At 39.8% G+C, this 25,840-nt stretch overlaps 1 protein-coding gene across 1 annotated transcript in view; it reads left to right on the top strand.

Moving 5' to 3' along the window:
* Positions 1–25,840, top strand: part of KDM5B (lysine demethylase 5B) — an 82,526-nt gene that overhangs the window by 36,774 nt on the left and 19,912 nt on the right. The window contains exons 5-14 of the mRNA XM_005540455.4: positions 4,199–4,333; positions 6,036–6,132; positions 7,609–7,718; positions 10,122–10,280; positions 12,175–12,294; positions 14,486–14,644; positions 15,561–15,742; positions 18,268–18,430; positions 20,857–20,976; positions 22,818–23,012. Coding sequence (XP_005540512.3) covers positions 4,199–4,333; positions 6,036–6,132; positions 7,609–7,718; positions 10,122–10,280; positions 12,175–12,294; positions 14,486–14,644; positions 15,561–15,742; positions 18,268–18,430; positions 20,857–20,976; positions 22,818–23,012 — 1,440 coding nt within the window. The remainder of the gene's footprint in view (positions 1–4,198; positions 4,334–6,035; positions 6,133–7,608; positions 7,719–10,121; positions 10,281–12,174; positions 12,295–14,485; positions 14,645–15,560; positions 15,743–18,267; positions 18,431–20,856; positions 20,977–22,817; positions 23,013–25,840) is intronic.

Genomic DNA, 25,840 nt, shown 5'->3' with positions numbered 1-25,840 from the left:
TTGTTTTTCTTCCCTCTTTCCCTTATTGATTCCAGGTGAACACTTTTTTTTTTTTTTTTTTGAGATGGAGTCTCGCTCTGTCCCCCAGGCTGGAGTGCAGTGGGGCGATCTCCCGGTCACTGCAAGCTCTGCCTCCCGGATTCATGCCATTCTCCTGCCTCAGCCTCCCGAGTAGCTGGGACTACAGGCGCCTGCCACCGCACCCGGCTAATTTTTTGTATTTTTAGTAGAGAGGGGATTTCACCGTGGTCTGGATCTCCTGACTTCGTGATCCGCCCGCCTCAGCCTCCCAAAGTGCTGGGATTACAGGCGTGAGCCACCAGGCCTGCCTAACACTTTTTAGCATAGAAGAAAGTGGCCAATCTGACATTCAAAACTTTTTTTTTGTTTGTTTAGTACATTATGTGAATGTTTAGTGAGCCCATGGATGAAATTGTTTAGAATGTTGAGTGTGAGCCGGGAGCGATGGCTCAGGCCTGTAATCCCAGCACTTTGGGAGGCCAGGGTGGGCGGATCACTAGATGGAGAGATGGAGACCATCCTGGCCAACATGGTGAAACCCTGTCTCTACTAAAAATACAAAAATTAGCTGGGCATGGTGGCGCGCGCCCGTAGTCCCAGCTACGTGGGAGGCTGGAGCAGGAGAATTGCTTGAACCCAGGAGTTGGAGGTTGCAGTGAGCTGGGATTGTGCCACTGCACTCCAGCCTGGGTGACAGAGCAAGACTCTGTCTCAAAAAAATAAAAAAAATTAAAAAAATAAAAAATAGGCTGGGTGCGGTGGCTCACACCTGTAATCCCAACACTTTGGGAGGCCTCAAGTGGATCCCCTGAGGTCAGGAGTTTGAGGTCAGGCTGGCCAACATGGCAAAACCCCGTCTCTACTAAAAATACAAAAAAAAAAAAAAAAAAAAAAAAAAGCTGGATGTGGTGGCAGGCGCTTGTAATCTGAGCTACTTGGGAGGCTAAGGCAGGAGAATTGCTTGAACCCGGGAGGCAGAGGTTGCAGTGAGCCAAGATTGCGCCATTGCACTCCAGCCTGGGTGATAGAACAAGACTTAGAACGAGATTGTCTCAAAAAATAAAGAAACAAAAATAAAAAATAGAATGTTGAATGTGGAACGTTTTTGCCTCATAGTCACATCTAGATACAGTTACCCGTAATAGGTTAATTTTCTCTTCTTGAACTCTTCCTAAGTATGGAAGTTATAGTGAATAAAGGAAGAGAGAGTCCTTTTAATGATGCTTTGTGGATTGTAACATTTTAGAAACATGTCACTTATATACTTAAAAAGGCAATGTAGTTTTATGGTTAAAAGTCACTTAAATATTTATACAATCAATGAGTTGAAAGGAGTAAGTATTTAAAAGGTACCCTTTTGTAAACATTGCATCTACAGTAAAGGTAGATATTTGTGAGTGACTTACTGTGTGCCAAGTATGTTTTAGGAAGTGATACACATTCATTGTAGAAAGTTTAAAAACACAGGAGGAGAGTATGGCAAAATAAAATCACTCCTGATCCTTCCACCTGTTATTTCTCTCAGGGCTATTTTTATGCATACATTCACAAATTGAAAGTGTACTCTTCTTCAATGATGTATACATCATTGCATCTTGGGTTTTTTTACTAATCATATGAGCATTTGCCATATCATTGAATAGTTTTGAAAATGCGATTTCTAATGACTGTGGCAATCCATTTTTTATAGCCAGACCTTATTTTTATTTCTTCTATTGTAGAATGTTTAGGTCGATTCTAGTTTTTTATTATAATGCTATGATGAACATTCCTTGTATGTAAATTTTCACATCTATTTCTGATTTTTGAAATAGTTATTAGGGAGAGAAGAATTGAAGAACATATACTTAGGAAAAACAGAGGTGTACAGTGAAGGAATTATTGCAAAAGGGTGAAGGGAGAGTATAAGTTAAATTTTAGGAAGCTTGAGAAAAGTTGATACACTGTTCCAGTGGAACAGAGGCCTCAATCTTGCATCATCATGTTTTTTAAATGTCTTAAGGGATTGCTCTGCCTTTGTGGGATGATGTGGTTATGGCATGATGATGATATTAAATCACCTGTAAGTCCTAGTTTCTCAAGTAAAGGTTAAAATTAGCATCTGTATGTTAATAACACTAGATATAAAACCATATCATGTGTATTTTTAATTGTGGTTTGGAGCAAAATAATAAAGCTCTTCTTATTTATTCTAAAAAACTACAGGGCATGATTGTCTTAGATCTGCAAAGTCCTTACAGAACCAAGCTGACCATAGATGATGGAACCATTGAGACTAACTAGTAGGAGAGAGGAACCACATATGTAGTATCCGAATTTGAGATCATCCACTTAGTACAATTTATGTAATTCAGCTCAATTTGTATTTTCCTAATCACTCATACTTTTGTGTCTCCAATAGAAAGTATGTTGGATACATAAAGGGGATTAATTTACATGATGAACAGGTTTTATTCCCCTCTGCATGCTTTCATTAAACATACTCTAAATGCTCAACTGAGGACTTGTTACAAAACAGAAGGCAATGTTCTATATACTACTTTTTGTAAAAAACAAAATATTTTTTTCTCTCAATTGTCATTGGTGTTTAGTTTGTCTCATAATTTTTTCTTTTTTCTTTTTTTTTTTTGAGACGGAATCTTGTTCTGTCACCCAGGCTGGAGTGCAGTGGCACGATCTTGGCTCACTGCAATGTCTGCCTCCCAGGTCCAAGCGATTCTCCTGCCTCAGCCTCCTGAGTAGCTGGGATTACAGGCATGTGTCACCACATCGGCTAATTTTTGTATTTTTAGTAAGGACGGGGTTTCACTATGTTGGCCAAGCTGGTCTTGAACTCCTGACCTCAAGTGATCTACCTGCCTCGGCCTCCCAAAGTGCTGGGATTACAGGCGTGAGCCACTATACCTAGCCGTAAGTCTTAAATAAGGTACTTTATTTAAGGCACCACCGCACCTGACCAACTTTTTTCAGAATGTAAATGCTTAACTATTAGGAATATAATAGTTAACTTTTCTGGATCAAATCAATGTGTAGTTTTAAGTAGAATGAGTAGAATATTTAATATTTATAGGGTGCTATTACCAGTGGTAGATTTACTACTTGTTAACAAGTAATGAGTCAGTATTTTTAAATAGTATATCATATTTCTTAACTATCAGAAATAAATTTTATCATTTTGTCGCTTTGTACTTTCTTTTGTTCTTTTGCCCGTCTCTGTATTTCTGCAAATGTGAGGAGGAAAGGGGCCAATCTCGTTAGTGAGATTCTATGGTAGTAACTGCCCGTAGTGTCAGTGCTTCAGGAAGGTTGTTATTTCCATGTATCTCATTCCAAATATAGCTGCTATAACACACCCCAGAGGGTTACTTTTGAAACTTTTACAAAGGTTTTTCGTGAGGTTTGTGGGTCCTCTTATGAAAGAGTAGTACTTACCTGAAATTCATATTAGCTTCAGTGGCAACATTTTGTTGTGTTAATAGCTTAGAATAAAACTAAAAAGAAAAACCAAAGCAAGAAGAGAGGTGCATTTTTGATCAGAACCAAAGTTATTGCTGTGGGCTACCAGTTGATCTTTGCCTTGCGAGTTAGACTTTGTAGGGATATACTGTGGTAAATAGAAACCCTAGTGAGGAAGACTGCTTTAGTTAAATGACCTGTTTTCTCAATTCAGGTGATATCTTTGAATGATAACTTTGCTGGTTATATCTGAAACTATACAGTTGTAAAATCTAGAAAACATATTGGATTCCCTATTTTTTTAATTCCAAATACTTTTAAAAAATGAGATATTTTTAATATGGAAAATTGTTTTGGGAGCTTATAAGGGGCCTTTCTAACAATATGGACCTTCCATTAACTGACAGTTGCAAGCACAAATAATTCCAAGTGGTTTATTGGGAATGCCTTGAGACAGCTATGGTCTGTTATAACCTGATGATGTCAGCAATGAAAAATCAAAGCAAAACCCCCTGTTAAAAATTTTTAAAATGTTTTAAACCTTTATAGATGTATGTATGTGGTTGGTAACTGCAGACTTATCTTTATTTTTATTTAGATTTTTAAAAATTATAGGCCTGTTGTCTAGATAAATAGTTGTAAAATGTACCTTACAAAAATCCACTGAAACTCTGTAAGATTAAAAAGGGAAGGAATTTATCAGTATAGTTGTTATTTCTAGTGTTTGCAGAAGCCAAACCTGACCACAGACACTAAGGACAAGGAGTACAAACCCCATGATATTCCCCAGAGGCAGTCTGTGCAGCCTTCGGAAACGTGCCCCCCAGCCCGACGAGCAAAACGCATGAGAGCAGAGGTAAGAGCCTCATGAGGTTAATTTAGAAGGAATTCTCAAGCCCTATTACCAATGGCTGTCTGACACTGGATTTCTCTCATGTGTATGCTCTTTGTAGTTTTGAACCTTGTTAATCTCGCAAAGGGATGCTGTTTGTATTCCAACTTTTACACTTGGGTGAATTGTACCATCAAAGGGATAAGGAATCGAAGAAGTCTTTCTAAGTTTATGCTGCCTGTACAGACTGCTGCTTGTTACCAGTCAAGGCCTTAGGAAGAATTGGTGTTCTGTGTTCCTACTTGGATTGCCCATTACCCTCACAAAGTTGGGCAATGTTTAATGGGGATTAAGGCTAGAAAACATGTAGATTAGGAGGTTTTTTAAACAGAGTGGTTAGAAGACAGTTAAAGCCATTTTTCTCAGACTTCTTTTTTTTTTAGAGACAGAATCTCACTCTGTTGCCCAGGCTGGAGTGCAGTGGCGCGATCTTGGCTCACTGCGACCTCAGCCTCCCAGATTCCAGCAATTCTCCTGCCTCAGCCTCCCCAGTAGCTGGGACTACAGGCGTGTGCCACCACGCCCAGTTAATTTGTTTTGTATTTTTAGTAGAGACGGGTTTCACTGTGTTAGCCAGGATGGTCTCAATCTCCTGATCTCATGATCCACCCATTGTGGCCTCCCAAAGTGCTGGGATTACAGGCGTGAGCCACCGCGCCCGGCCTCTTCTTTTTAGGGATGGTCTCGCTCTGTCACCTAGACTGGAGTACAGTGGCATGATCATAGCTTACTGCAACTTTCAACTCCCAGGCTCAGGTGATAACTGCCACCTCAGCCTCCCGAGTAGCTGGAACTACAGATGCATGCCATGCAGAACTACAGATGCATGCCATGCATGCCTAACTAATTAAAATTTCTTTTGTGTGAGATGGAGTCTCGCTCTGTCGCCCAGGCTGGAGTGCAGTGGCGCGATCTCGGCTCACTGCAAGCTCCACCTCCCGGGTTTACGCCATTCTCCTGCCTCAGCCTCCCGAGTATGCAACACCTGGCTAATTTTTGTATTTCTAGTTAGAGATGGGGTTTTGCCATGATGGCCAGATTGATCTCAAACTCCTGGCCTCAAGTGATCCACTCACCTCGGCCTCCCCAAATGCTGGGATTACAGGTGTGAGCCACCTCACCCAGCCACAATTTGTTCTTGATCCTTTGACTTTCCCTATTTTTTTTTTTTTTTTTTGAGATGGAGTCTTGCTCTGTCACCCAGGCTGGAGTGCAATGGCATGATCTCAGCTCACTGCAGCCTCTTGTCTCTTGGGTTCAAGCAATTCTCCTACCTTAGCCTCCCAAGTAGCTGGGACTACAGGTGCATGCCACCATGCCCGGCCAATTTTTGTAATTTTAGTAGAGACAGGGTTTCACTGTTAGCCAGGCTGGTCTTGAATTCCTAACCTCAAGTGATCTGCCTGCCTTGGCCTCCCAAAGTGCTGCGATTACAGGTGTGAGCCACTGTGCCTGGCCAACTTTTCCCTATTTTAAAATTTCTCATCCATGCTTTAATAGTAGTTTCAAAGGTGAGCTTTCTTCCTTAGGAAGAGAGAGAAGTATGTTTTGAATGCTCTGTTAATAGAGGCAATTGGTAGGATATAGTCATCTTGAGATTCCAGTTGGATTTTTAAAGATTATATCTTCTTAAAGGAAATATTCATATATGTGACAATTTTTTTAGGCCATGAATATTAAAATAGAACCTGAGGAGACAACAGAAGCCAGAACTCATAATCTGAGACGTCGAATGGGTTGTCCAACTCCAAAATGTGAAAATGGTAAGAAAATTTATCAGTGAATAGGAAAGAAAAAGTAAATAAAGTAAAAATAACTATTCATAAGTAAACATTATAAGCTGAAAAAGTCAATGGAAAAAATTAAAAAGTAAACATTAGAGCAGCTATTACACTGGGTTGAGCTTTGAGAAATAAAATCTTAATATATCAACAATGTCCTTGTTCTCATAATTAACTGACTAGTGGCAGAGAGAAACAGAAACTATATGTATGCATATTAGGAGTGTGGATGAGTTTCTCAGCTCTAGTGAGTTGCTACTTTGAAATTTGATTTAACGCAGTTACTTGAAGTAATTTGTGAAAAACATAGGTGCCTTTGACCGAGTGTCTAATAGATTTATTTCAGGCAAGGCAAACAGACATGTTCCTAAATCTGAATTGTAGTTAATTGCTTGCCTGGCTATCACTTGATGTAAGTCACTGAGAGGTGGATTTGAGATTCTCTTTTTTTTTTTTTTTTTTTTTAAAGTTATTCTGAAATTTATTTGCATCTTTAAAGAGTACTAAAAGAGATCAAATTTATAATTCACAGCACTTTTTTTTCTTTTTTTCTTTCTTTTTTTTTTATTATTATTATACTTTAAGTTCTAGGGTACATGTGTATTACGTGCAGGTTTGTTACATATGTATGCTTGTGCCATGTTGCTGTGCTGCACCCATCAACTCGTCAGCACCCGAGATTCTCTTAAGAGAAATCTTATATATGAGGCACATACAAATTAAGAAGTTAATAAAATGTGTTCCACCTAGGGATTAGTGAGGTAGTGGAAAGGCAGCACAATGCAGTGGAAAGTACAATATAAAGTAATACAGTAATCTTGGCACAACCGCTAACTAGTTATGTAACCTTAGAGATGTTTCTTGACTTACTTTAACATCAGTTTTCTTACCTTTGAAATGGGTTTGTTGTGAAGGATTAAATACTTTATGGGAAGCATTGAGCACACTGCCTACCACATGATAGTTCAGTAATTGATAGCCAGTGTTTTTGCCAAACTTCTTAGTCTTCAGAACCAGGAATTTGGAGACCAGGAGGATGACCAGGAAAGTCATCTTAGATCATGGAGAGATAATGTGTTATATGGAGGAGGTATAGTTGGGGAACTGTTGGTCTCTTACAGTCATGGCCAAGAGGAATTTGATTTCATCAGTATATGTTATGTGTTGGTCTTAAGAAAACTTAGTTCCTATTTTGAAAGCATACAAACCTGAGAGACATCTTCAGAAGTAACCTACATCCTGAAATTTAAATGGCACAAGAGTTTGCAATTTATCATAAAGTAATCAGCATTTGAGCCCTTGAATAAAGTATACTGGGTGCTATTGCTACTAAAATGAAAACACACATGAAATTGTGTTTGTGTACGGTATGTGCTTTGGGAGGGAGATGATCAGTTGAGGGAGGAAGTGGAAAAAAGCATTGTACAGAAAGAGCTAATTTTGGATTGCCTCCTACAGAGAAAGAAATGAAGAGTAGCATCAAGCAAGAACCTATTGAGAGGAAAGATTATATTGTAGAAAATGAGAAGGAAAAGCCCAAGAGTCGATCTAAAAAGGCCACCAATGCTGTGAGTGACATCTCCCTTTCTCCTTTTTCTTTCCTATTTTCCTTCTTCCCTTCCTTTCTTTAATCCCCTTTACCCCCAAGTTTAAACTTAAATTTGTGCTTTAAATAAGATTGTTTAACTTAGTGTCTGACAATAAAAATATCTTTTGAAGTCAGTTTGTAGTATTAGTTAATAAATGAGGAATGAGGAAATACATGATCGTACTATAAAGATGGTAGTAACATCTGGAGGGGGCATTGACTGCCATTTTCTGGAATACATTCAGTTTTAGCACTGAATAATAATGAACTGTAATCTAGCTCATTATACGTAGAATTGCTCATAATTCACTAGCTCCCTTCTACATGAGCTGAAGGCTAGCTCAAAAATCCAAGTTAGTGTTTTCCAACTTTCCAGCTAGCAAAGGGAAGGAAGGAAATGGAAAGAAGGAACAAAAAAGAGAAAGGAAGGAGGAAGAGGAAGGAAGGAATGAAAAGGAAGTAGAGAAGGAAGGAAGAGAAAGAAAAGGAACAAAGGAAAGCAGTGGGGAGTAGGGAGGAGGGCATGGCAGAGTTAGAGGGCTGGGAGCTGTTTATTCTGTGGAAAACTTTTATTAAAAGTAAAGCCTGATGGCATTAGAAAGGATCTGGTTCTTCTCTACCCCCTTCTGAGAGCCTGAAACAGTGCTTTTTTTCATGGAACTAGAAATTATTCTAATTGAGTGTTCTCTCCATAAATGTCACCTTCTGCCCCACCCCCTCTCCCCAATACAATCAGAAAACTGACAGAGCTAGATTCTTATTCGCTACAGTAAATATACTGAAACAGTTAGACTCCCCGTTTAGTTGAATTCTCAGCTTTCTAGTATTGAGTAATAGTTTGCTATGGCTGCCATAAGGATGTGCCACAGACTGAGTTGCTTAAACAACAGAAATTTATTTTTTCACAGTTGTATAGGCTGGGAAATTTGAGATCAAGGTGTTGGCGGAGTTGATTTCTTCTGAGCCCTCTTTCCTTGGCTGTAGATGGCTGTCTTTCACATGGTCTTTCCTCTGTACATATCTTTGTCCTTATAAGGACACCAGTCATATTGGATGATTACCTCTGTAAGGACTCATTTCCAAATATAGTCACATTCTGAGGTACCGAGGGTTAGGACTTCAACATACGAGTTTTTGGGGGAATACAGTGTACCTGATAAAAAGTAATACCTGGCCGGGCGCGGTGGCTCAAGCCTGTTATCCCAGCACTTTGGGAGGCCGAGATGGGCGGATCACGAATTCAGGAGATCGAGACCATCCTGGCTAACACGGTGAAACCCCGTCTCTACTAAAAAATACAAAAAACTAGCGGGGCGAGGTGGTGGGCGCCTGTAGTCCCAGCTACTCCGGAGGCTGAGGCAGGAGAATGGCGTAAACCCGGGAGGCGGAGCTTGCAGTGAGCTGAGATCCGGCCACTGCACTCCAGCCTGGGCGACAGAGCTAGACTCCGTCTCAAAAAAAAAAAAGTAACAACTATGCCTTATCACTGGGCATTAGGGGAACTTCTTAACCATGACCCCTTAATTAGAATTAAAAGTGGTAGTTTATTTTTATTTTTTTAGAGACGACTGGAGTACAGTGACACAATCATAGCTACTGCTGCCTTGAACTCCTGGGCTCAAGGGATCCTCTTGTCCCAGCCTCTTAAGTAGCTGGGACCATAGGTGTGCACCACCATGCCCAGCTAATTTTTCTTTTTTAAATTTCTTGTAGAGACAGTGTCTTGCCATATTGCCTAGGCTGGTCTCAAACTCCTGGCTTCAAGCAGTCCCACCAGGCCCCCAGAAAGTGTTGGGATTACAGGCTTAAGCCACTGTGCCAGGAACTTTAAAACAGTTTTGTTTTAAATATGGAAAAATTATATTTTCCTTCACAAATTATACTTTTGGTTAGGTTGGTAATTTATTACCTGGTGTCTTTTTTTTCTCTTTTTTTTCTGAGACAGGATCTCTGTCACCCAGGCTAGAGTGCAACAGTGCAATAAGGGCTCACTCCAACCTTGACCTACGAGGCTCAAGCAGTCCTCCTGCCTCAACTCCCCAAATAGTTGGGACTACAGGCATGTGCCACCACACTTGGCCTGTAACCTTAGCATCTTGTTGTTTTGGAACCTACTAAAAACTTTAAATAACAAACTTTAAACATATGACAATTGAGAAAGCTAGGAGATTCCACCTTATATTTGGGTATGCATGAGGTATTGTGAAATATCCTTCATAGAAAGTGAAGCATTTTTATTTAAAGTATCCTTTATAGAGGTTGAAGCATTTGTAGCAGGATGTAGAGACTAGATTATGCCTCAGATCCATTTCATTTCTAGAATTTTAGAAAATCAAATAATAGATCATGTTCCTTTGTTCTGTACCCATTTTTATTGCTACAGGTGGATCTGTATGTCTGTCTCTTATGTGGCAGTGGCAATGATGAAGACCGGCTACTGTTGTGTGATGGCTGTGATGACAGTTACCATACCTTTTGCTTGATCCCACCTCTCCATGATGTTCCCAAGGGAGACTGGAGGTGTCCTAAGTGTTTGGCTCAGGTAATAATTAATGGTAGAGGTAACACTAGAAGATTTTTTTAGGGCATTTTTCTTTGCCTTTGAGTTTTTTTTATTTTTTATTTTATTTTTAGACAAGGACTAACTTTGTTGCCCAGGTTGGAGTGCAGTGGCACAAACATGGCTCACTGCAGTCTCAACCTCCCTGGCTCAAGCAGTTCTCCCACCTCAGCCCCCCAGGTAGCTGGAACTACAGGCCCATGCCATGATGCCTGGCTGATTTTTGTATTTTTTGTACAGAGGGGTTTCACCATGTTGCCCAGGGTTGATCTTGAACTCCTGAGCTCAAATAATCCTCCTACCTTGGCCTTCCAAATTGCTGGGATTACAGGTCTGAGCCACCTCATTTGGCCTGCCTTTGAGTTTTAGATTTGGCAGTCGACAGTAATGAGGTCCATGAAGAAAACTGGGATGGACCTGAATAGGAAAGAGGTCTTAGAAGTGAGTTCCACAAGGTATGTGGGTAGTTAAGAGGCAGAAAATAATTTGTAATAACTATCTTTTTTTAAAAAAATTCTTATAAAAAGCATTACATGCTCTTTGCAATAATTATTAAAACACTGAACAACTTAAAAAGTAGAGCTGTGCTTTCACAGTGCATACATAACCACTGTTAATGTCTTGGTGTATATTCATCCTGCCTTTTTTCTATTTTAAACAAATGGAGCTACATTATATAAGTAATTTTAGTAATCTGCTTTTTTCATTTATAGAGACATTTTCATGTAGCACTTTGATTACTGATGTTTTTAATAGTGCATGCTGTCATTGGTAAAATCTGAAAAGGATCTATGATTATCTTTTTTTTTTTTTTTTTTTGAGACAGGATCTCACTCTGTCACCCAGGTTGGAGTACAGTGGAGTGCAGTGGTGTGATCTCAGCTCACTGCAACCTCCGCCTCCCCAGCTCAAGTGATCCTCCCATCTCACCCTCCCAAGTAGCTGGGACTATAGGCTTGCACCACCATGCCCAGCTAATTTTTGTATTTTTTAGTAGAGACAGGGTTTTGCCATGTTGTCCATGCTGTTATCAAACTCCTGAGCTCAGGTGATCCGCCTGCCTCGGCCTCCCAAAGGACTGGATTACAGGTGTGAGCCATTGCGTCCAGCCATTAGGATTATTTTGTATTAATATTATGTAGCAGTCAGTCTATTACCCTTGTTAGGGTTAAATTGTAATATAATAGTAAGGAGGTTTAAGTATAGCATGGATATAAAGGTTTGAGTGCTTTTCTGTGTAGCTATGTTACAACATAAGGATGTCTCTATCAATGGGAGGTCATTAAGCATGGGACAGGGCAGGGGGTCATGGATGTTAGATAAATTATTTAATAACTTATAATAGGGATGACCTTATCAATGGATCTGGAATATTTAAGTCTGTTGGCTCACGAAGATCTAAGGCAGCTTATACTGCCCCTGTTAACTCCCAGTATTAGATTATAATCAAATATTGCTGGCCTGAGAGCCATTCTGTTTCCATCAAGTGGTTTATCTCTATTTTGATCTATTGTATGTTGATTTTATAATTTTAACTCCCAGGAGAACATTATTACTCTCATTTTCAGTATTGAAAACATTATTTGATTTTGAAGGAAGTCGAATCTTTAGCCTGCCTCTTATAAGTATGTAAATTTATCCAAGTTGTGGTTGTTAAAACTGACATTTTATTTGCTCATTAGCAAATAAATAAAATGTATTTCATTTGCTTATTAAAATAACCACATTTTTCAGGCAGGTTTATTTTTATAATATAGACCTAGCATAGCAGTAGAATACACAAAGCCTTGTTTTGTATCTGCCAGCTTGATGATTGACCAAGTATACTTGGTGTTTTCAGTGTCACCTAGAACATAATTTTCTTTTTTATTTTCAGGAATGTAGTAAGCCACAAGAAGCATTTGGCTTTGAACAAGCAGCCAGGGACTATACCCTCCGTACTTTTGGGGAAATGGCAGATGCGTTCAAATCTGATTACTTCAACATGCCAGTCCATGTATGTACATATATACTGCTTCGATTTAGGATTTTAATAGCTTTTGGAGAAAAGTGTACCTGAAGACGGATTTTTAGTTGAGGCCTCACTCTATTAGGCATTATCACACAGAAAGCAGAATGAAACCTTTAATTTGTTTTGTGGTATTTAAAATTTCACAATACTTTAAAAAGCATTCTAATTTTTTATTTTAGGATTTCTCTAAAGATACCTCTTCCACACTGATCATACAGCACCAGTAATAGAATACTAATAAAGAAAATCATCAGCAATCGTTTTGGTCCAACAAATATAAAGAATACTTAACAAAATGTATTAAATGACTGCTATGTGCCAAGGAGTGTACTATGCATTGGGAACACATTTGTTGTATATTGTTATGTAATCATAAGTTAGTATTATAAATTTCAGGATGAGTCCATTTTTAATTCCCCTTTATGTACTTTGAAGCATAAGCATTTTCCATTCAGCATTTAATATTCCATCAAATGAGTACACCAAAATGTAATGCTTTAATTCTGGATATTTAAACTATGGTTTTTGTCACTACTAATAAAGCACTGCAGCAAACCCTTAATGCATGTAGTACTCTTTAATTGGATGATTTTCTTGGGATGATTATTGAAGTCAGATGAGAGTCATTCTCCCTCATTCCATCCCAGTGGCTGTAGCAATTTATGGATCCCAGCAATGTATGAGTGAACTTGTTTTTCCCCAACACCTCTAACATCAGCTATTAGTTACTTAAAATGTTTGCTTATTTAATGGACTTAAATTTATACTCCATTTGAATTTTCAGTTCTCTTGACTTCCATATGTGTTATATTTGCCAATATTTTTTGCTTAACCAATCCTGATGACTTGCATGTAACCTCTTCTATTTGTGGTTAACTGTATATTTTGATGAAATATTAGATGAGGACATTGAGGGATAGACGTTTAAATGTTACCTGCCTCTAGATTTACACCAGATTAACAACAGATTGACATTTAATCTGGTGACTCTTTATTCTAAGGGTGTGCTGCTACAAATTGCTCCTTTTGTCATATCCTATATACTGGCAGTCTCCAACCACCCCTTCCCCACCTGGCCATGAACCAGTACCAGTCAGTGTCCTGTTAGGAACAGGGCCACACAGCAGGAGGTGATTGGTGGGCAGACGTTACCACCCGAGCTCTGGCTCCTGTCAGATCAGCAGCTGCGTTAGATTCTCATAGGGCAAACCCTATTGTGAACTGCCCATGCAAAGTATCTAGGTTGCATATTCCTAATGAGAATCTAATCCCCCCACCTCCCAGCCCTTGCGCCCTGCCCTTCCCTAGGGGTCCATGGAAAAATTGCCTTCCATGAAACCCATCCCTGGTGCCAAAAACACAGGGACATTGGGGATCACTGCTATAGACTTGTCTTTTTTTTTTTTTTTTTTTTTTTTGAGATGGAGTCTCGCTCTGTCGCCCAGGCTGGAGTGCAGTGGTGCAGTCTCGGCTCACTGCAAGCTCCGCCTCCTGGGTTCACGCCATTCTCCTGCCTCAGCCTCCTGAGTAGCTGGGACTACAGGTGCCTGCCACCATGCCCGGCTAATTTTTTGAATTTTTAGTAGAGATGGGGTTTCACCATATTAGCCAGGATGGTCTCAATCTTCTGACCTCGTGATCCATCTGCCTTGGCCTCCTAAAGTGCTGGGATTATAGGCGTGAGTTACCGCGCCTGGCCTATACTGTCTTTTTTGTGTTGGTTGCCTACATTGCTCTCAGACAGGTCCAGTGAAAAGAATGAAAGGATGGACTCAGGTTATGTATTTGAAAGCATCTCAAAGTATAAAAGCATCATTGAAACAACAAACCATTATTACTGTGCTATTATCAACTGTACAGTACTATACGTTATTCAAACACAACTAACCATTATTACTATACAGTTTATGTTACATTTTTTGAAACACAGAAATATCTCCAAGTCATAAATAATTGCTTTCCTTGGCTCCCTTTTACAGTTGTGGCATGGCTGGTGATAGAGGAACATGAATTCCTTTTAGACAGTAGAGGTTTTCTGAATTGCCTAAGATCAATTATAGAACATTCTAGACACAATTTTTCCGTAGAGTGCTGTTCTTTGATTCCCATCACTAAGCTTAATTGGTCACAGACAGTTTGTGAGGGAACTCATTTTTTCTATTCCTTGTATTTCCAGATGGTCCCCACAGAGCTTGTTGAGAAAGAATTTTGGAGACTGGTAAGCACTATTGAGGAGGATGTCACAGTGGAATATGGAGCTGACATTGCCTCAAAGGAATTTGGCAGTGGCTTTCCTGTCCGAGATGGGAAAATCAAACTTTCACCCGAGGAAGAGGTAGGCATATAAGTGGCTTGGAAATTGAGGTATTGAAAGTCTGTTTGATTGGCTTGAAGTAACTTATGATTACTTTGAGCAAATCCTTAATTACCAGATTTTTAATGATTTCAAGAAAAGTAGAAAGAGCCTACAGAAGAATTCTAGTCCTAACTATGTCCTGTATTGTGATCATAGGGGAAAATTACTTACCACCCTTTGCCTTCAGATTTTATAACCTTGGTTTCTCTTTCTGAAGAAAACCTGAAGGACTGAGACCAGGTCTATTTATTTTTGAACTTTAATATTTTTGAGTATTTTTTTCCATACTAGCAAACTATTCTTAGGAAGAGTTCTATTTCTATCTTGGTAGGAAAGTGTGATTTTTTTTTTTTTTTTGGTAGTTTTCTTTGAGAATATTACATATGATCAGAAAAGTACATAGTTATTATGTATACAGCCTGATGAATTTCCACAAACTGAACACACCCATGTAACCAGCACTAACTAAAACAAGAAATAGGATATTCCTAGTACCCCAGAAGTTATCTTTTTGCCTGCTCTCCTTCACTACTTTTCCTCTTTCAGGACAAGCACTATGCCCTCAGGATAATCACTATCCTGACTTCTAACACTATCGATTAGTTTGCCTGATTTTGAACTTTGTTAAAGTGGACTCATGGCTTATGTTCCTCTATATATATTTAAAAAGAGATAGATACAAAAGTATATGCTGTATAAATCCCTTTACACAAAGCTCAAAACTGGGCAAAACAAATCTCTGAGCATCCTAGAAGGTCAGCATGGTGGCCCCTCTTCTTCCACATTTCTTTTTTTATTTTGGAGGAGAATATTTTTAGCTGGCCTTTTGAAACAGTTCTAAAATGTTAGCATTGTATAGCTAAACCTTTATCCTCTTTTGTCTTCTTATTTTTAGGAGTATCTTGATAGTGGCTGGAATTTGAACAACATGCCAGTGATGGAGCAGTCTGTCCTTGCACATATTACTGCTGATATATGTGGCATGAAACTTCCTTGGTTGTATGTGGGAATGTGCTTTTCTTCATTCTGCTGGCATATTGAAGACCACTGGAGCTATTCAATTAACTACTTGCACTGGTGAGAAGTTCCAAAAAGAACCCATGAATAGTATGCAAGCTGGATAGGAAAACTTTCCTTTTCAGTGCAGATGTATGTGTCTTAACTGTGTCTAAAGAGTAATGAACTACTTTTTTTTCCCTAAGGTTTTTCACTTCTATTAGAACAGGTGTCCTGACAAGTTAAGACAGTGGTTCTCTAGACTTTTTTTTTTTTTTTTTTTTTTTTTTAGATGGAGTTTTGCTCGTTGCCCAGGCTGGAGTGCAATGGCGCGATCTCGGCTCTCTGCAACCTCCACCTCCCAGGTTCAAGCAATTCTCCTGCCTCAGCCTCCCAAGTTGCTGGGATTACAGGCATGTGCAACCACGCCCAGCTAATTTTTTCTATTTTTAGTAGAGACAGGGTTTCTCCATGTTGGTCAGGCTGGTCTCGGACTCCCGACCTCAGGTGATCCGCCCACCTCAGCCTCCCAAAGTGCCGGGATTATAGGCGTGAGCCACTGTGCCCGGGTAAGACAGTGGTTCTTAAGATTCCTAGAGCATCCATGAATTCCCTGAAATTGCACACACACTACTTTGCAAGAACAACATATTTCTGGGGGAAAAGGTAGTTTTTATCTGAAGTAAAAAAGTCTTTACCTAGGCCGGACACAGTGGCTCACACCTTTTATCCCAGCACTTTGGGAGGCCGAGGTGGGCAGATCACCTGAGGTCGGGAGTTCGAGACCAGCCTGGCCAATATGGTGAAACCCTGTCTCTACTAAAAATACAAAAATCAGCTGGGTGTGGTGGTGCGCACCTGTAATCTCAGCTGCTTGGGAGGCTGAGGGAGGAGGATCACTTGAACCCGGGAGGCAGAGGTTGCAGTGAACCAAGAGACCCCGCCATTGCACTCCAGCCTGGGCAACAGAGTGAAACTCCGCCTCAAAACAAAAAGAAGTCTTTACCTATAGAAAAAGCATATTCTAAGTAAAAGTTACTTTTACTTAGAATTTGATGGCCAGTGGTAGCCTGGATACCCTTTTGGGAGAAGTGTGAATTTTAGTAGTACCACAGTGTCCTCTAGGTCTGTGTGATGACCAGCCTCTCTTTTGTTGTGCTGAATTCAGGTATCACTACGCACAGTAGAGTGAGCCTTATCTTTGTGTGTGCATTGAGGGGGCAAGGTGGGAGGGATGTGCAGATATTTGGGCTTCTTTACTTTTTAAACTCTTCAAGCCATTTCTTCACATCTGTTTTCTTCTCTATTTTTCTTCTAAATATAAAAATATTTGAAAATCTATAACTCACTCAAATCCTCACACAAGGAATTTGAGGATGTACCACAAGAAAGAGAATTGGCATATATATGTATAGAATTAATTCTACTTCCCTAGGCAGTTGCTCCCAGCTGTAAAATGAAGATTATATTTACCATATCTCACAGGGATGATACAGATAAATTGTTTGATAATTTAAAGTCCTTTGAAGAATAAGAATTCCTTAGAAATGCTAATTGCCTTATTAGTGTTTGATTTAACCTAGTCTGCCAGAATGGGCAAGGGAAAAGAAAAATGGCGAGTTGCCTTCCCTTGTCAGTTGCTTTAGGAAACTGTGGTAACAACATATCCTGAAGTGAATACGATACCTTATATTCTTAGAAATTCTAGATACCGGCTGGGCACGGTGGCTCACACCTGTAATCTCAGCACTTTAGGAAGCTGAGGTGGGTGGATCGCCTGAGGTCAGGAGTTCGAGACCAGCCCGGCCAACATGGTGAAACCCCGTCTCCACTAAAAATACAAAAATTAGCTGGCCATGGTGGTACACACCTGTAATACTAGCCACTCAGGAGGCTGAGGCAGGAGAATTGCTTGAACCTGGGAGGCGGAGGTTGCAGTGAGCCGAGACTGCGCCATTGCACTTCAGCCTGGACAACAGAGCAAGACTCAGTCTCAAAAAGAAAAAAAAGAAATTCTAGGTGTCTGCATTTTCTAAAGAATCAGATAAAAATGGGAGGGGGGGAGAGGAACCTTAAATGGAAAGTCTTCTGTTCATTCATACTTGAAGGGGGAAAATGTATTACATATGTTCACATCACATTCCTTTTTCTTTTTCTTTTTCTTTTTTTTTTTTTTTGAGGTGGAGTCTTGCTCTTGTCATCCAGGCTGGAATGCAATGGTGCAGTCTTGGCTCACTGAATCCTCCACCTCCCAGGGTCAACTGAATCTTCTGCCTCAGCCTCCCAAGTAGCTGGGATTACAGGTGCCTGCCACCATGCCTGGCTAATTTTTGTATTTTTGTTAGAGATGGGGTTTCACCATGTTGGCCAGGCTGGTGTTGAACTCCTGACCTTGTGATCCACCCGCCTCGGTCTCCCAAAGTGCTGGGATTACAGGTGTGAGCCACCGTGCCCGGCCCACATTCACATTTCTAATGATACTTTGTCAGTTTGCGGTTTCCTTTGTAGCGTAGTCTTACAAAGCCAAGTTTGAAAAATATGAACTGGTAACCCATTTTGTTTGTGTTGGTGTTGCAGATTGATTTATTTTTATAATCTATTTCCAGGGGTGAGCCAAAAACCTGGTATGGAGTCCCAGGGTATGCTGCTGAGCAGCTAGAAAATGTAATGAAGAAACTAGCTCCAGAACTCTTTGTGTCCCAGCCAGATCTCCTCCATCAGCTTGTGACCATCATGAACCCCAATACCCTGATGACTCATGAAGTGCCTGTATGTTCTGGGTTAATCTTTCTGCCACTCAAGCTTAATTTACCACTTCTTTTTCCTTTTTATTCACTTTTTTATGATGTTGATTTGATTCTGTGTTTTCCATAGCATAACTTGATAGCAGAAACAGCTGTTTTGCTGCGGTACTGTACATTTACTCAGTGGGACTGGATCCTTAGATACCATAAAAATTAATTTGTTGCAGCTAGTAACTAGATTGCTAAACAGCCTTCCTTTGCAAGTAATAATTGCAATTCATTGGTTTTAGTATATTTGTATGTGAAAATTTATTTCAAGGTCTTGGGCTTGTATTTTAGGGTTCACAGTCTAGACCAAAAAGTCTAGAGGTTGCTAAATGAAGTGACACCTAACAACAGGGATATGTTCTGAGAAATGCATTGCTAGGTGATTTCATTGTCATGTGAACTTCATAGAGTGTACTTACATAAACCTAGATGGTGTAGCCAACTATACATCTAGGCTATATGGTATAGGGTATAGATGCTGAGCTACAAATCTGTACAGCATGTTACTGTACTGAATACCTTAGATAGCTGTAACACAATAGTAAGGATTTGTGTATTTAATTGTATCTAAACAGAAAAGGTACAGTGAAAATACGGTATTATAATCTTACAGACCACCATTGATATGTGGTCTGTCTGTGACCAAAATGTTGTTATGTGGTGCACAACTATACTGGCTTCCTTTTGGAGAATACTCTGAAGATATTTGGGAGGCCATATTGAAATGTATGAAGAGTCCATCTTAGCTAAATCAAATGTCAGTGATACATTTACAATGTTTTTTTGTTGTTGTTGTTGTTGTTTTTTTTTTGAGACGGAGTCTCACGCTGTTGCCCAGGCTGGAGTGCAGTGGCGCGATCTCGGCTCACTGCAAGCTCCGCCTCCCGGGTTCCCGCCATTCTCCTGCCTCAGCCTCCTGAGTAGCTGGGACTACAGGCGCCCGCCACCGCGCCCGGCTAATTTTTTGTATTTTTAGTAGAGATGGGGTTTCACTGTGGTCTCGATCTCCTGACCTTGTGATCCGCCCGCCTCGGCCTCCCAAAGTGCTGGGATTACAGGCTTGAGCCACCGCGCCCGGCACATTTACAATGTTAAAGTGAATTCTTGAACTTGTTGTGACCTAAATTTTATGCTTTTGGGTTCATAGGCTAGTCAGTGGAGACAACAGAAAGGATTTTTATTTGAGGCATTATAAATTATGCATAGACCATAGCTTAGAAAATAATCACCAGTAAGCACCACAATCTCACCATCTTCTCGTAGTTATTTTTCTCATTGATATTTTTCTTTCCTTATGTTGACTGTTTTTTCCAATTTGTTAAGAGTAGATTGCTTTAATTGAGACCTGACCCTGGTTCTTTAATAATTGAGCAAACCTCCTGGGGTTAGATTCTGGACCTACAGAGATAGATGAATGAACTCCTTGTGCATTTAGGGATTCACAATATGAGGTGAATAATATGAGGTGTATAATGCTTATACAGATAATCAAAGGGTGGTTTCATTTGACAGTGGTGCCAACTATGAGACTGATCTAATAACTCTATTGGGAATCAGAAAGGGCTCATAAATGAGATGACATCTGTAGTAGGAGCTGGAACTCTGATAAATTATCACATGTTTGTCAGAGTTAGGGAAGGAGGAGAAGTATTCCAGGTAGAAGATATGGTGTTCCTGTGATGGGTCTTTTAACAGAACCCTGAAGGCCGTATTACTACACAGATGGCTGGTCTCCACCCCTAGAATTTCTGATCCTGCTATTTTGTTAGTCTGAGTGGGGCTTGATGATTTGCATTTCCATCCTAGTGAATGTTGATGCTTTTGTTCTGGGGGACCATACACTAGGTAAGCATTGGTGTAGAAATATAGAGGCTTGAAAAGGAAATCTAATATTATTATATAATAATAAGCCCAGTGTAAGGATTTGTGTGCCTAGAGCATTATAGGTACTTTTGGGGTGAGGGTAGTGGTAGGAAGAAGGGAATGATGGGAGATAAGTTTGAGTTCCAAATGAGGAGGAGCTCTGTATGTTATGAGATTCTTGAAATAGAGTGGGATTTCTTTAATTGGTGGTAGAAGATACTTATTTGGGGGTAATAATAATATATTAGGATATTCTTAATTGTAGCTGTTTTTACAAGTTATACTTTGAATCTTAATATGGCCACATTTTTGTTTTGTGTTCGGATACTAATCAACTTTGGTAGTCTGGGATACTGCTCCATCTTGTGACATAAATTAGTATCGCTAGGTGATATTCTACTATAGTAATTTGTTTCTTCTGGCTCAATTTCAGAAAGCTGCCTTTTTTTGGAAATTATCTAATAGTCTGTGTCCAGATTGGTTTTAGTAACAATGTCACTCTTTAAGAAACTCAAAAATCTTCAATTTCTGTCTCTTTAGGTTTACCGAACTAATCAGTGTGCTGGGGAGTTTGTGATTACATTTCCAAGAGCCTACCACAGTGGTTTTAACCAGGGTTTTAATTTTGCTGAGGCTGTTAATTTCTGCACTGTTGATTGGGTATGTAATTGCAATTTAGTGAACCTTTTCAAATTTATTATTTTTCTTGAGGAAATTGAATATAATGTTTTAAAGTGTCATGTGGGCTAGGTGCGGTGGCTCATGCCTGTAATCCCAGCACTTTTGGATGCCAGGGCGGGCAAATCACCTGAGGTCAGGAGTTTGAGACCAGCCTGGCCAATGTGGTGAAACCCCATCTCTACTAAAAATACAAAAATTAGTCAGGCGTGGCGGTGGGCGCCTATAATCCCAACTACTTGGGAGGCTGAGGCAGGAGAATCACTTGAACCCAGAAGTTGGAGGTCACATTGAGTCAAGATCATGCCATTGCACTCCAGCTTGGGCAAGAGACTGAAACTCTGCCTCAAAAAAATAAATAAATGTCACACGGGTAGTTGCCTTGACCCATTACTGCTCAAATAGTCAGTCTGCAAATTATTTACCAGTCCACAATGAGATAAAGCACTTGTACCACAGTGTAAATCAAGCATGAATTACCTAAGCATACTGCTTAGTTCAGCTGATGTGTTTTCTTTTGTAGCAAGATTTTCTTGATACAGAAAGGAGTCTGGGCCGGGCGCGGTGGCTCAAGCCTGTAATCCCAGCACTTTGGGAGGCCGAGACGGGCGGATCACGAGGTCAGGAGATCGAGACCATCCTGGCTAACACAATGAAACCCCGTCTCCACTAAAAATACAAAAAAATTAGCCGGGCGTGGTGGCGGCGCCCCCAGCTACTCGGGGAGGCTGAGGCAGGAGAATGGCGGGAACCCGGGAGGCGGAGCTTGCAGTGAGCCGAGATCGTGCCACTGCACTCCAGCCTGGGCGACAGAGCGAGACTCCGCCTGAAAAAAAAAAAAAAAAAAAAAAAAAAAAAAAGAAAGGAGTCTGTTGATTTACATTCTGGCTGAAGCTCTGCATCTGATTGCAAACTGATAAATAATTCCAGTCTAAAGGCTATACTTTGTATAGTACTGGCTTAAATTATTTACAGTACAGCAATTTAAGGACACATTTGGTTTCAGTTAGTTGTAAAGTTTAATTTTTATATTTGTATTAATACTTTTACCTAAAAAGATCTAGATTAAGTGTTGTTAAAGCTAATGAATTATTATTTTGTCATAATGGTACTTGCTATATCTATACTTATTTTCCATTATATAGTTTTTTGGAGTATTATTCCCTGAAGTAGGTTGATCTTACCAGTTCAGCACAACTATTTCAGGAAATATATAAGGTCATACTTCTAATTAGATTCTACATTGTTGTAGATACTAACACATTGTTAATACATTGGGTCTTTTTTATTAAAAAAACACTTTTTAATTAAGATATGTAACATTATAGATCTTTGGTATGCAAAGATAAATAAGGCCTAGGGCCTAGGCTAGGAATCTTATGAGTCTGATGTGTTGTTTTTTTAAATTTTTTGAGACAGAGTCTCGCTCTGTCACCCAGCCTGGAGTGCAGTGGTGTAATCATGGCTCATTGCAATCTTGACCTCCCAGGCTCAAGCAATCCTTCCACATCAGCCTCCTGAGTAGCTGGAACTACAGGCGTGCACCACCACACCCGACTAATATTTGTTTGTAGAGATGGGATTTCACCACACTGCGCAGGCTGGTCTCCAATTCCTAGACTCATGCAAGGCTTGGCCTCCCAAAGTGTTGGAATTACAGGTGTGAGCCATCCACCTGGCCCAGAGTCTGGTTTTAGGGTTGGTAAATGATACGTGTTAAGACCCATAGTGTGATGTTTGGTAATTTGATGATAATGGGTCAGAGGTGTTTGCAGATAGAAGAAAGATGAATGTTATTTTTTTCTTTCCATCTTTTGATACAGCTGCCATTAGGCCGACAGTGTGTGGAGCATTATCGCTCGCTTCATCGATATTGTGTGTTTTCCCACGATGAGATGATCTGCAAGATGGCTTCCAAGGCTGATGTACTAGATGTTGTAGTGGCTTCAACTGTTCAGAAAGACATGGCCATTATGATTGAGGATGAGAAAGCTTTAAGGGAAACTGTCCGTAAATTGGTAAGGCTTATGGAAATCCAACTGCATGTTGTCATTGGGTATTATTTAGTAAAATTCTTACGCACTTTAATATCATTTAAAGCAGTCTTTTTAAAGCGTATTTTCTTTGAGGCCATTGTAATAGATGTAGTATCTCGTGGTTTTAATTTTTATTCACTATCTTATTTGCCACATGTACATATGTCTCTTTGAAGTAGCTGTTCAAATGTTTTGCCCCTTAAAAAAAAATATTTTGTAGAAACAGGGTCTCACTATGTTGCCCAGGCTGGTCTCAAACTCCTGGGTTCAAGCTATCCACCTGACTCAGCCTCCCAATGTGCTGGGTTTACAGGTGTGAGCCACCACACTCGGCTTGCCCTTTATTTTTTAAAAAATTTGATTGTTGTAATAATTCTTTATGTGTTCTGTGTACCAGTTTTTTTTTTTTTTTTTTTTAAATCAGATAGGCGTTTTGCTAATATTTTCTCCCAATCTGTGGCTTGTCTTTGATTTTCCTACCAGTGTCTTTCAGCAAGCAGGAGTTTTTCATTTTGATGAAGTCCAGTTTGTTAATTATTTTCTTGTGTGAATCATGGTTTTTTGGTTTCCTATTTAACAAATCTTGCCTAATCCAAAGTTACAAAGATTTTTCTCCTACAAAGTCAAAGTCATCAAGTTTTACATTTAGGTCTTTCATCTATTTCAAGTAATTTTTGTTTTTCAAAAATATGAGTCAAGGTTCATTTTTTAACATGTGGATATCTAGTTCTTCCAGCAGCATTTCTTGAAAAGACTGTCTTTTCTTCATTAAATTGCTTTGGCACCTTTGTTGAAAATCAATTCACCACATAAGTATGGGTCTATTTCTGGACTCTGTTGTGTTCTGGTGATCTGTGCATCTATTCTATTGCTAATACCAAATGGTCTTGATTATTGTAGCTTTCTAAGAAGTCTTGAAATCAGGTAGTATGAGTCTTCCAACTTTTTTTTTTTTTTTTTTGAGACAGAGTCTCGCTTAGTCGCCCAGGCTGGAGTGCAATGGCGCGATCTCGGCTCACTGCAAGCTCCACCTCCCGGGTTCACGCCATTCTCCTGCCTCAGCCTCCCGAGTAGCTGGGACTACAGGCGCCCGCCACCTCGCCCGGCTAATTTTTTGCATTTTTAGTAGAGACGGGGTTTCACCATGTTAGCCAGGATGGTCTCGATCTCCTGACCTCGTGATCCGCCCGCCTCGGCCTCCCAAAGTGCTGGGATTACAGGCGTGAGCCAGCGCGCCCGGCCAACTTTTTTTTTTTAAATTCGTTTTATCTCTTTTACTTTTTTTAAATGTAAATTTTAGCATCAACTTACCGATTCCTGCCAAATCAATTCCTGTTGGAATTTTGATTGACGTTGCATGAAACTATGAATAGTTTGGGGGAGAATTGATATCTTAATAATATTGAGTCTTCCAATTCATGAACATAGTATGATTTTATATTGCATGTTTTTTGGCACTGTTATAAATTGTACTTTTAAAAGCTTTGAATTTCTAATGATTTATTGCTAGTATTTAGAGAGACAATTGACTTGTATATTGACCTTGTCTCCTGAGACCTTGCTAAAGTCACTTAATTTCCAGTAGCTTTTTCATGGATTCTTTTGTAATAATAATATCTGCAAATAGTAATACTGTTTTGTTGTTGTTGTTGTTGTTGTTGTTGTTTGTTCGTTTGTTTTTTAAATGTGCCTCTTTGGGTAGAATCCCAGAATACTGGCTCTCTGCAGCCCATTATAGTTTAACAGCAGGTCACCTACCTTCCCTCCTTATGTTTTACAGTTGGGGAAAATAGTGTCCACAGGGTTTAAGTGACTTATATCAAAGTCTTACATCAAAAATGGTAGCTCATTTTTTAGAACTCTGAGAATTTTTCCAGGTATGGAATTTACACATTAAAATTGGGTATAAACTACATGATTCATTCTCAACTAAAATCCATAGAATTGGTCCTTAATCTTATTTTAAACAAAAATTTTAACTCTCTCCATCCCATGAAGTCCTTTTTAATGACCAATTCAAAAATAAAACCAAAATCTAATTAGCATTTTCCTTACCTTCCTCATCTTTGTTGGCCCATATACTTGGCAGATATGAAATAGTTAAAAGGTTAAAATACAGTATAAGAGAATAAACGAAAGAAGCCCAGTGGTTCATAAACTGACTGGCATTCTCAAGACTGGATTAGGATCCAGTTTTAGATAGGGAAAAAATGGTGATAGAAGTTTGGTCATTGAATGACAAAAGGTATATCCAAGAAGGGTTCTCTAGATGTTCGGTGGTACAGATTATGTTGAAATTTACTGGTTCAAGACCTTATCGTTCCTGGCAGTCTTTTTGGATGAAATGTTTTATTATGGCTTTAGTCTTTCCTATTGCACAAATTTTCTAACTATTCATTCAGGTAATGATATCCTTTCAGATAACTTCCTGTAAAAGGCTAAGAGACCACTCAGCATCTTCCCAAACTTAACAATTTCTGCATAATAGTCTTTTCCACTTGTCCCATGTTCTTTCCTTTTATTTTTGTCCTTTTAATAGATTCTCCAGGCCGGGCGCGGTGGCTCAAGCCTGTAATCCCAGCACTTTGGGAGGCCGAGACGGGCGGATCACGAGGTCAGGAGATCGAGACCATCCTGGCTAACACAATGAAATCCCGTCTCTACTAAAAAATACAAAAAAACTAGCCGGGCGAGGTGGCGGGCGCCTGTAGTCCCAGCTACTCGGGAGGCTGAGGCAGGAGAATGGCGTGAACCCGGGAGGCGGAGCTTGCAGTGAGCCAAGATCACGCCACTGCACTCCAGCCTGGGCG

This window comes from Macaca fascicularis, chromosome 1 (genome assembly GCF_037993035.2).
Source record: "Macaca fascicularis isolate 582-1 chromosome 1, T2T-MFA8v1.1".
Lineage (NCBI taxonomy): Eukaryota > Metazoa > Chordata > Mammalia > Primates > Cercopithecidae > Macaca > Macaca fascicularis.
This window is presented reverse-complemented; position numbering and strand designations above follow the sequence as displayed.